Consider the following 11,270-nt stretch of genomic DNA (forward strand, 5'->3'; position numbering starts at 1 on the left):
GGGGCCTTGCTGGCTGGGGAGAGACTGCCCTTCCCAGGGCTAGCTAATTCCTAGAGAGAGCAAACAACTTGCCTGTGAGCACACTTTTCACATACAAACCAACCAATCCAGAGCTCGCGTCCCAAACCACCTTCTTTATCTAACTAGCCAATATTCCCCTGCCGGAATCATGAACGAATTCTGGTACATCTTAAGATAGAGGCCAGGAGTTTGGAAGGATGACCTCTGTGGCTTCTGAAGTCACGGAGAGTTCCTGCAAGGGTGGTACGGCAGGAATCACAGTGAGTCAGGAGCTGGAATCACCAGGATGTAAGGGCCTGACCTGGGCTTGGAAGATGACAGCAACGGTGGAGGGCAGGGGAATATCATTCTGAGAAAATGAGAGTTAAAGCTGGGAGCTTTCAGAGTAGAGGTGGTGGGGATGGTCTGGAAGTGGTCATAAGGAGGCAGACCCAGAGGTACAGGGTTGTGTGAAAGTAAATATCCACGGGAAGCCCAGGTTCCATGGGAGCAAAAAGAGGAAAAGAATGTTTAGGAAAAAAAAGAAGTCAGGGTGTTTGTGCTGATGGCGGTTACAAGGGCACAGCAGCAGTTTCCAGAACATGGGAGGGGTGGGCGAGGCGGTCAGAATAAAGGATGCACAGAGTGGTATGGTGGTCCGATTGTGGGAGATAAAGGGTGATGAAGGCCACCCATTTTCTGTCCTCATTTACTCCATCTCAGCAGCAGCCAACACAATCTCTCTCCCTCCTTCCTGAAACACTTCCTTTTTGACTACTGTGTGGAAGACAGATGTGGACATTTGGCATTTTGGGGCTGCTGACAATCCTCCCTCTTCCCATGGACACCCTGAACTACTTGTTCAGGAACTCCCCCATTTGTGTAGTTTTGATAGGAAAGTGTCTTAAGTGGGGCCAATCAGACTCTCCCTCCTGGAGCGCCAGAATCCCCAGGAAGTCAGGTGAGGCCGGTGCTTGCTGCATACCCCTAGCCCTGCAAGGCTCCCGGGCCCCTCCCTTTCCTCAGCTTAGCCAGCGGGACCCTCCAGCCTGTGAGTTCCCTCTCCTTTTGCTGGAGGGCAAGATTAGGTTCTGTGGCTTTCGCCCCAAACTCTGATGTCTTCAATACCCTGACTTGAGTTACCATCTACAAACAAGGGTCTAACAAATCTTTAGTTTCCCCAAACTCATGCATAGAAGTGCCTAGTTCACTCGGGTGCCGAATGGGCATCTCAGATTCTGCTTGTCACTTTCTCCCACCCTCAAAACAGGGTTTTGTACCTAGGCCAGTCTTCTCCATCAGAAAATGCCACCCCATTCCCCGGCTGTCTGGACAAACACCTAGCGTCACCTTGTGACCTCCTTCAGGCGCTCCCATGTGGAGCTAGCCATGGGCGCCCACAGCCACTTCTCCAAGCCAAGCACCGCCTCCTCTCTCCCAGATACCTCACCGGTCCCAGGCGTGCATTCGCCCCTGGGTATTGAAGCCGCACGCCTCACAGCCCACTCTCCACAAAGGGACCTTTTAAAAACGGTACATCAGAGTACATCCCCCCATCTCAGAGTCCAGCACATCCCGCCCCCGTGGCCTCCGCCCTCCGCTCCCTCCCGTGCGCTGCGGCGGCAGCTGTGCTCCGCGACGCGCCACCCCGGCCCCGGGGGCTCCGCACTCGCGGCTCCGGCGCCCGGGCGAGTCGCTCCCCAGGGGCCCCGCCCAGGTGCCCCGCACGGCGCGGCGCACACAGCAGGCGCCCCGCAGCCGGCAGAAGGAAGCGACGCCAAGGCCCGGCGAGGCGCGGCGGGGCCTCCTGGGGCCGCGCGCCTCCGCCGGACACCGGCCCACCCCTCGTGACGTCCTTCCGTGCCGCGCCGCGGGCGCCGGAGACCCCGGGCGGGCCGGCCGGCGCAGAGCGCAGCTACGGGCCCTTCCCCGCGAGCCCGCCGCACTACGGGCGGAGACTGGGGCGGGGGCGCCGGCCCGGCCCGTCCCCCAGCCCCGCGACAGGTGAGCCGGCCGCGCCCCCCGGGCAGCAGGGGGCGCCCGTGCGCCGGGTTCCCGCGAGCGCGCCCGACCTTCCACCCTGCGGGCCGGGCGGGGGCGGGGCGGGGGCGGGGCCGGGCGGGCGGGGTTGGGAGCGCGCCGGCGGGTGGGGGTCAGTACGCGGCCGCCCGGCCAGGGCGCGGCATGGGGAGGGTGCAGCTCTTCGAGGTCTGCCTGAGCCACGGCCGCGTTGTCTACAGCCCGGGGGAGCCGCTGGTGGGGGCCGTGCGCGTGCGCCTGGGTGCGTCGCTGCCCTTCCGAGGTGGGCGCGGGGTCCCCCAGGGGAGGGCCGGGCCGGGCGGGCTCAGGTGGCCGCGCCAGCACCTGCGGCGGGGCCGGGGCTCCCGGAAGTCGCTGCCGGTGGCCGGCGGCCGCCCCCTTCTGCCCCTCCTCTAGCCCGGGGCGCATGGGCTCCGCTCCGGCCCCGCCGGCTGCGGGCGAGCTGGGGTGGGGCCGGCCGGGCGGCGCAGACACGCCGTGGGGGGCGGGGGGCTGGCGGCGGTCGGGGCGGAGCGGGAGGCCCGGCTGGCCCAGTCCTTCCGCATCTGCCCTTCCTGCTCTCTCCGCCTCGAAGCGGCCAGAGCCCGGGGCGGGGGCTTAGAGCCTGTCCACCTTGCTGAAGGCCTCTCGGACCTGAACACACGCATTCCTCCGACCTTCCGTGTCGGCTCTCCAGGGTCCGGTGCGCCCCGCGCCTGCTGGGCCCTCACCTGGGGCCGGGCCCACGCTGGGCTTTCTCTGTCACACACTCCTGGCCAGGCCCTCCCTCTTCACAGACAGTCCACTGAGAGTGCGGGTCCCCAGCAGGGCCCACCGGGCACCCGCTTACTCTCAGCCTAAGCTTGTCTCTGCGGTCCTCGGCCCAGTGGGCATTTAGGAGCTGAACCTGAGCCTCCTGGCCGGTCCTTCTGTTGGTGCCAACATCTGGGACTTTGGGACTGGGGATCGGGTTGCTGCAGCGGCCCTTGCTAGGGCTCTCCGCCGGTGTTGGCCTCCTCTGCCCACCAAGGTGTGAACAGGGCCCTGGACCGGACTTGACGGCTCAGCCCACTGGGTGGGTGGGCAGAACCGCAGCCCAGGGCCTCTCTGCCTGATCCCTGGCTCTGGGTGTGAGGTTGTATGGCATGTTCCTGCGGGGGTGCTTCTCCACCTTGGGGTGCTTGGCCCAAACCACAGCTGCTGGGCTTCCTTCTGGACCTGGGCCCTCTGGGCCCCTGCGTGGTTGAGGGCTCAGTGCTTCTGGTGCCCACTGAGGACTGAGGGCCGCTGTCCTCCTCTCTGGGCAGCCACTGCCTCGTCTGGGATGGGACCCCGGACCTTGCCACTGTTTGAGGCTGCAGGAAGAAGCTAGGCGTGGGTGCCTCTCCTCAGGCGTCTGGCCTTGTGGAGCCTCCTCCCAGTGGCTCTGTCGCCTTCTTTCCTGTCTCCCTGGTTGGAGTTTGGGTGGGGGTAGGTGCAGCTGTGGCAGGGTGCACAGCAGGGACAGCACAGCTCTTCCCTGGGGCACAAGCCAGAGGTGAGGGGTGACATGGTACTAGAAGGCTCCTGGCTGAGGGGAGAGTGAGATGCAGGGCCACGGGAAGGAGGGGTAGGCTCGTGACTCGGGGGACAAACAGACACGACAGAGACCCCACGCAGTGCTCACTACCTGTCTCGGCTGCCCTGTTGCCCTCCTGTAGCTAGGGCCCAGGGTGAGCAGGCCTCTGCTGACTACAGTGAAGGGTTGGCCCGAGCTGTGTGTGACTGGCCTGGGCAGAGCCCCCCAGCCCCCATCTGGTAGGTGGAATGTTGGTGAATGGATAGCTAGGCCATAGGAGGCCGAGGGAGCCCCTGCTGATGGTCCCAACTGTAAAAGTGCTAGCTGGGCCACTGAGTGGGGGAGGAGAGGGGGCCGTGGGCTGCGGAGGTGGCTGGGCCAGAGAGGGTAATGCTCAGGTTGCCCCCCGGGGAGAGGGGATATGGGTACTGGGGCCACGCTGGGGCTTCCTTCAGCCCTGCTTGGCTGTGGGAGAGGAAAGACCATGGTTCTTTTTTGTTTTTTCTTGCATTCAAAAGATACTTGTTGATCTCCTTGCAATGTTCTACCTGAAAGACCTTGTCCTTTGCCTCAGATTGGATATTAAAGCTGAAGCCCGTTTCTGTGTCCTGAGGTGGCGTTCCAGTCCTGCTCCCAGCCAGAGCCCGCAGTGCCCACTATGACCTGGGCCCTGGTGCTCCTCCTTCACCCAGGCACTTCTTGGAGACTCTGTTTTTTTTTTTTTTTTAATAATTTTATTTATTTATTTTTCCCCCCCAAAGCCCCAGTAGATAGCTGTATGTCATAGTTGCACATCCTTCTAGTTGCTGTATGTGGGTCGCGGCCTCAGCATGGCCGGAGAAGTGGTGCGTCGGTGTGCGCCTGGGAGCCGAACCCCGGGGCGCCAGCAGCGGAGCGCGCGCACTTAACCGCTAAGCCACGGGGCCGGCCCTCAACTTTGAATTTAAATACATAATAACAATATTTTATTCAGCTTAAAAAAAAAAAAAGATACCTGTTGAGCTCCCGCCACCAGCCAGTGATGCAAGGGGGAGGCTCTCCACCCTGAGGAGGACACAGAGGAAGCCCTGGGGGGCTCCCAGGCTTGCCCACGCAGTACCTGTCTGAGGGGTGGCAGTGGTGATCTGCACTCGGCTATGAGGGCTCTGGCTGCCTCGGGAGCTGATGTGGAAGAAATCTGGGGAAGGAGCCATTTCCTAGAGCCCAGGTCCAGCCCAGCACGGGGTTGGGGGTCAGGCAGGGCTGCCCTGTATTCTGCTCTCGAGGTGGCCAGTGAGTGACGGTAGTGCCAGACAACGGCAGCAGCCCGCTCCGTGAACTCTCATCGTGGGCCAGGTGCCATTCTCCCCACCTCCCATGGACCAACTCCATGAATCCTCATAGCAACCTTGGGAGGTGGGTGCTGTTATTATTCTCATGTTACAGATTTGGAAACAGGACAGAGCTTCAGTGGAAGAATATGGCCAAGGCCAGGCTGCCCCAGGTTTGTGGGAGTTGGCTGAGGGTGGTGCAGGTGAGAGACCTTTGGAACCAGGATGAGGAGCCGGCAGAGGTCTTCGTGGTCAGGTGGCAGGTGGTACAAGGCAGGAGGGCTGCTGAACAGGTGGGAGTGCTGGCTTGAGAGGAAATTTCTGGAAGTCATCTGGAGCACAGTGCACATGATGATTTTCTTTAGAGAACCAGAGCAGCCCTAGACCTCCGAAGACGGATGCTCGTCGGTTCAGTGCCTGCCTTTCATTATGCGTCCGAACACTGTTAGATCTAAAATGCTTTTTAAACCTAGCTGGCACAGCATGGAATGTTCTGCAGCCTGCGCTCAGTGCCGTTCAGTGGAGGCTGCACCTGCCAGAACAGACCTGCCCTAGTCCTGTGGCCCTGCCACAGGGCACACACGCTGGTGCGATGGTCATGCTCACCTCCAGGAGCAGATCCCCCCTGCCTGGGGTAGGAGGGACGGGCCTGCTGTGTGTGTCCTTCCCCTGCGCCTCCGTTGTTTCCCTGAGGAGGAGAGAGTGGACAGGAACAGGAAGGTTTGACTCTAAGACGGTGACTGGAGGCTGCTCCTTGAAGCAGGGTCCCTGAAAGGGCCTCAGTGTGTGTGCAAAAAGGGGCTCTGCTTGGGCATTGGGAAGGTCACAGAGCTTGGGACCCTCTGGGATAACCCAAGAGTCAGTTTGAGAATTTTTTTCTTTTTGCTGAGGAAGACTCGCCCTGAGCTAACATCTGTTGCCAATCTTTCTCTATTTTCATATGAGCCGCCATCACAGCATGGCCGCTGATAGACGAGTGGTCTAAGTCCAGGCCCAGGAATCAAACCCAGGCCACTGAAGTGGAGCGTGCCAAACTTAACCACTAGGCCACTGGGGCTGGCCCTATACTGTTTCTTTTTCTGGGGTCAGATGCCCCATGGCTTGTTCACCTGAATTCTGGGGGCCAGGTCCAGGCTGGGTGGGTGACTGGTTCAGCCACCATGCTGTGGACACGTTGGCTCTGCCTCTGCTGTTTGCTGTTCTGAGCAGTGTTGCTTGAGGCTCCTGGGTGAGTAGGGTGAGATTCTAAGGAGAGCTGCTGGTCTCCAGGTATTGCATGTCAAGTTGCAGCAGGTCTGCCTCCTTCTCCAGGGCCCCATATCAGCCCACAGTTTGATCATTGTAAGGGAGTGTCTGTTTTTCCATCTCCTCTCCAACACATGTCAAAATATTTAATGTTTGCCAATCTGATGGGTTAAGATGGTAACTCATCTGAGCTTCCTTGATTCCTAGTGATGTTGGACATCTGTTCCTGTTATCTGCTGCAATGTAAGTCACCCCTAGGAAACAAATCACCCCTAAACTAAGTGGTTTCATTCTATCTCATGGCGTTGTGGTTAGGAACTCGGACAGAGGTGGGCAGGGCGATTCTTCAGCTCCATTGCCATCCACTGGGGTCACCTGACAGCATTGGCTGGCACCGGGCCTGTCTGGGGACCACTGCGCCCCGTCCGGCATTCTCTGTTGGTCTGCCCGGCATTCACAGGGCAGCTGATTCCAGGGGGGATGCACCCTCCCCACAGGAAGTGTTAAAGCAGTGTAGCATCTGGAATCAGGGTCATGTCCCCTTGTCTGTCGGTTCACTGCCCCGTGTGTTTCTGTTGGGCTGTGTTGGTCGGTAGGCGTACCACTGGTGTCCCAGATTTCTGGGGTGGGAACAATTCCAGGTCTGGCCCTAGGAGGGGATGGCTGACAGAGCGTGGATTAGAATTCGGGGCTGAGGTCTGGGCGATGAGGCTAGGCTGGCACGGAGGCTGAGGGCCGGTCACTGGCAGTGCTGATGGGTGGAAGATGCGCCAAGGGTTCGTGGGCAGGGAAGCCTGGTGCGCTGTGGGTGACCACCAGGAGGCCTGCATCAGCAAGGTGGGCCAGCCTGGAGAGACTGGAACATGGCTGGTGTGGCTGACCCTGGCCCTGGGCACTTGGGACACAGGTCCTTCCTGCCTGATGGCTCTGTCAGGAGTGCATCAGATTCTGAGTCATGTCACTTGCCTGACCATCAAGTCTGGGAGGAGAAGAGGGGCCGGGCAGGGAGCTGGCCAAGTCTGGGGAAGGAGAAGAGGGGCCGGGTGGGGAGCTGTTCTTGGGCGTTGACTCAGCTCTGCAGGAAAGGAGGGATGGGGCCGCAGGGCTGCCTGTCACTGAGCTCCCACCCCCTTCCTACTTGGGTCTCCAGCTGTGGTGTCCTCCCTGGTTGTCCAGCCATGGCCTTCTGCCCATAGTGGGCTCTGGGCACACGTCTGTTGGACTGAGGAATTCGAGTTCCTGACTGCAGAACAGTGGCAGCAACCTCTATGGCCAACAGTACCTGGTCTGGGGAGCGGGGGGAGGACCAAGCCATCTCTTGAAGCAGAAAATCAGCCCTCCTGGGAAGTACTGGCCCAGGAAGTCAAGGGTGTCTCCACCCTCCAGTGTGCCAGACTGTTGGGTACCTTATCTGCTCAGACAGGTCTGACCACATTCCTGCAGCATGAGTGCTAGCAGTTAGCTTCCTGGAGTGGGAAGGGCTGCCTTCTAGCCTGACTGACTTGCCTGGCAGCAGCACAAAGGTGGGGTCAGAGGTCAGCTGCCCCACAGGCCTCTGTTCATCATCTGTGTCCCAAGCATCTCCTCTAGGGAGCTGGGTTTTCACAGGTCTGCTGGGCCCAGGGTGGGCTGGGAGGCAAGCTTACCGGGTTGGGGGGTGCCCAGGGCTCATCTGGGTGACCACTGGGGCCCTGTTGTTCTGAACTGTAGGACAGATGTAACTCTGTGCCTCGCCATCCTGGCTCCTTGGGAGCACCCCAAGGTGGGGAGTGGGCAGGAGGTGTCCTCTGAGGGTCAGCAGGCTGCTTGCTGGCCTTCCCAGGGCCCAGTCAAGTGGGGCTGCCTGGTGCCTAGGTGCTGCCAGCCCTGCCTGAACCTCTGTGCTGGAGGCAGGGACAGGCCCAGGCCAGTGGGTGGCCAGGCTCACACCACCCACCCTTCGCAGCCATCCGAGTGACCTGCACGGGTTCCTGCAGGGTCTCAAACAAGGCCAATGATGCAGCGTGGGTGGCGGAGGAGGGCTACTTCAACAGCGCTCTGTCGCTGGCCGACAGGGGTGAGTCTGGGAGCCCCCCCCCCCCGCCTCATCCCATACAGCCCTTGTTGGAGAGTGCAGCCTGGCTGTCCACCCCACCTCCCAGTCTGTGCTGGCCCATCCTCTCCCAGGGCTGTGCACCTGATGAATATCTCTCCCTGGCAGGCACGGGGCATCGCCTGATAGGGGCTGGGTGGCTGAGGGAGGCCAGCTTCTCCTGGTGCTGGATTTGGGTGGGCTCCAGCCCCTGGAACAGCCCTGCCCCGGCCCCTGTTCAGGCCAAGCTCTTGTCCCCTGTCCTTTGCCCAGGCCACAGTCCCGTGCTGCCGTGGCGCTGGAGACAGAGGCTGGGAGACCCAGCAGCCAGACACAGTGTGAGCTGGTCAGCTGCAGTGCCTGCTTCTGTCCCCAGCCCTGTGGTGCTCCTGAGTCCCCTCCCCCCACACCTCCCTCCTGTCTCTACAGGGAGCCTGCCTGCTGGAGAGCACAACTTCCCCTTCCAGTTCCTGCTTCCTGGTGAGAGCCCAGCCTGGCCAGGCCTGGTGGGGACAGTTGGTGTGGGGGTGAGTGGGAGGTGAGGTGGTGGCAGTTGGGTGCCAGTCCCTGCTCTCTCTGCAGCCACAGCGCCCACGTCCTTTGAGGGCCCTTTTGGGAAGATTGTGCACCAGGTGCGGGCCACCATTGACACGCCACGTTTCTCTAAGGATCACCAGTGTAGCCGCGTGTTCTACATCTTGAGCCCCCTGAACCTGAACAGCATCCCAGACATCGAGGTGAGGATGGGACAGTGGCCTCCTGGATGGCCGCACCTTTGCCCCACTGGCCCATCCCTAGCCGAGGTGAGGTGGCCAGGGTCTAGAATAGCAGCAGCCTGTCTCTCCTGAGCTGACTGTGCTGTGTCCAGGGGGAGTGTGTGGCAGGGCTGAGTGGGCTTGTCCAGGGACCCAGCCTGCCCACACTCACCAACCCCCTTCCTGCTTTATCCCCCAAGCAACCCAATGTGGCCTTCACCACCAAGAAGTTCTCCTACAAGCTGGTGAAGACGGGCAGCGTGGTCCTCACTGCCAGCACCGACCTCCGCGGCTACGTGGTGGGGCAGGTGCTGCGGCTGCAGGCCGACATTGAGAACCAGTCGGGAAAGGACACTAGCCCTGTGGTGGCCAGTCTGCTGCAGGTCAGAGTTCCCTCTGGCTGCCTAGGCCTGTCCTCATGGGGCTGGAGGAGGGTTAGGGGGCTGGCCTGCCCAGGCTCACAGGCTGGCCCTTCCCCAGAAAGTGTCCTATAAGGCCAAGCGCTGGATCTACGATGTGCGGACCATTGCAGAGGTGGAGGGTGCGGGCGTCAAGGCCTGGAGGCGGGCACAGTGGCGAGAGCAGATCCTGGTGCCCGCCCTGCCGCAGTCGGCCCTGCCCGGCTGCAGCCTCATCCACATTGACTACTACTTGCAGGTGCTGGGGCTGGAGGGAGAGGTAGGGGAGGGGTGCTGGCGGCCTGGCCACTCACACCCCCTCCTCCCCAGGTCTCCCTGAAGGTGCCGGAAGCCACAGTGACCCTCCCGGTCTTCATCGGCAATATCCCTGTGAACCATGTTCCGCTGAGCCCCCAGCCAGGCCCATGTCCTCCTCCTGGGGCCCTGTCCCCAGTGACGCCCTCAGCACCCCCCCAGGAGGAGGATGAGGCTGTGGCCAGTGGCCCCCACCTCGAGGACCCCATCTCCCTCTTCACCAAGAGCCACTCACAGCAGCAGCCACTGCCTGCCGCCTTCGGCTCTGTGCCTGGCGCCCCTGAACCACGTGCTCAGGATGGCAGCCCTGCCTCCCACTCTTTGCCCCCTCCCTTGTGCATCTCCACAGGTGCCACCGTCCCCTACTTTGCAGAGGGCTCCGGGGGGCCAGTGCCCACCACCAGTACCTTGATCCTGCCGCCAGAGTACAGCTCCTGGGGCTACCCCTGTGGTGAGTGGGGACCTGGGGCCTGGTGGGGCAGGGAGTGCCGCTGGCCCCATGCAGACCTTGCTCTCTCCCCGCAGAGGCCCCGCCGTCCTATGAGCAGAGCTGTGGAGGTGCGGACCCCGGCCTGACCCCTGGGAGCTGACCCTTGGGAGCTCGCCCCATGCCGCCTTCTCCGGGCAGGCTGACCTCTGCCCTGGGACTGGGAGCCCAGGGCCTCGTGCCTTTGCTCCCGGCCTGGCCCGGCCCACTCAGGACCCTCCGCTGCTGGCCGCTCCCTCCGCCTCCAGACCAGCCTCTGCGGCTCCCTGCACTAGGCCTTGCCTGGGCGAGGGGCTGGGGCCTGGAGAGACGCTCTGTAAATAAAGCGCTTCATTTGTAGAGCTGGGTACAGGCCGGCTTCTCGGGAGCCCTCTTCCTGCTGGGTGCGCAGATGGCCAAACTCAGGGGGCGTCTCCTCGCCTGGCTCCCCTCCTGGGCGCGCACACCTCTCTCGTCGGTCCCCTCTCCCGGCCCCTGGCACACGCACCCTCTCCTCGGCACTGGACCTCTCCTCTTTTGAGATGTCTTGGGTGGGAAGGCAGGTCTACGGGTGTGCTCGAGGCCGAGGAGTTGCACCTGTGTTGCTTCCCTTTAATCCAGGGCCTGGGCTGGTGCTTGGCCTCCCGGTTCTGGTTAAGGATGTGCCCTGGAAGCCAGGCTTGTGTGTCTGGAGCCTTGGCATTGATTTAAAATGTACTTCTGACGCGGGGAGAAGACCCCCCCTCCCCCAACCATTTCCTTAACGCACGCCTTGGGCTCGCCCGTCTTGCACCCGTCGTTCAGCGCAGTTTCTGCACCAGAGGAAATCCTGTGGGGAGTGAGGAGGAGGGCTTGCCCAAGTCCCCTCCCCCGTGGAATTCCCTTACCCTTAGCCTCAAGTCTCAGGTCCCAGCTGGCACCACTGCCACGTCTGCCCCTGAGGGATGCTGCTGCTTGTCTCCCATCCGAATGCCAGCACACAAGCCCGGTCCTGAGGTCTATATTTCAAAGGACTGTTGTCTAGGACCCAAGGAACCCAAGAGCAACTAAAAAGTCAGGGTTCTGCAGAGCAACGATTCCCAAAGGAACATCCTGCAGATGTTCCAGTGCTGAGGGGAGAGCCCGTAAAACCC

The 11,270-nt window shown here is 61.6% G+C and overlaps 1 protein-coding gene across 9 annotated transcripts; it reads left to right on the forward strand.

Annotated features, from left to right (window-relative positions):
* The first annotated feature begins 2,162 nt into the window (after nucleotides 1-2,162).
* On the forward strand, nucleotides 2,163-10,497 carry ARRDC1 (arrestin domain containing 1). Of its 9 annotated transcripts, none has more exons than XM_058524639.1 (9): nucleotides 2,163-2,302; nucleotides 6,340-6,375; nucleotides 8,078-8,188; nucleotides 8,633-8,683; nucleotides 8,786-8,940; nucleotides 9,159-9,341; nucleotides 9,439-9,615; nucleotides 9,687-10,122; nucleotides 10,197-10,497. In XM_058524639.1, the coding sequence occupies exons 1-9, from the start codon at nucleotides 2,185-2,187 to the stop codon at nucleotides 10,259-10,261; spliced, it is 1,332 nt and encodes a 443-aa protein (XP_058380622.1). In that variant the 5' UTR covers nucleotides 2,163-2,184; the 3' UTR covers nucleotides 10,262-10,497. The 9 variants fall into 9 exon arrangements, with proteins under 9 accessions (XP_058380622.1, XP_058380628.1, XP_058380623.1 ...); XM_058524641.1 differs by lacking the exon at nucleotides 2,163-2,302 and adding an exon at nucleotides 4,505-5,060; XM_058524645.1 differs by lacking the exon at nucleotides 8,078-8,188.
* The last annotated feature ends 773 nt before the right edge of the window (nucleotides 10,498-11,270 follow it).

Source organism: Diceros bicornis, chromosome 28 (genome assembly GCF_020826845.1).
Source record: "Diceros bicornis minor isolate mBicDic1 chromosome 28, mDicBic1.mat.cur, whole genome shotgun sequence".
NCBI classification, from domain to species: domain Eukaryota; kingdom Metazoa; phylum Chordata; class Mammalia; order Perissodactyla; family Rhinocerotidae; genus Diceros; species Diceros bicornis.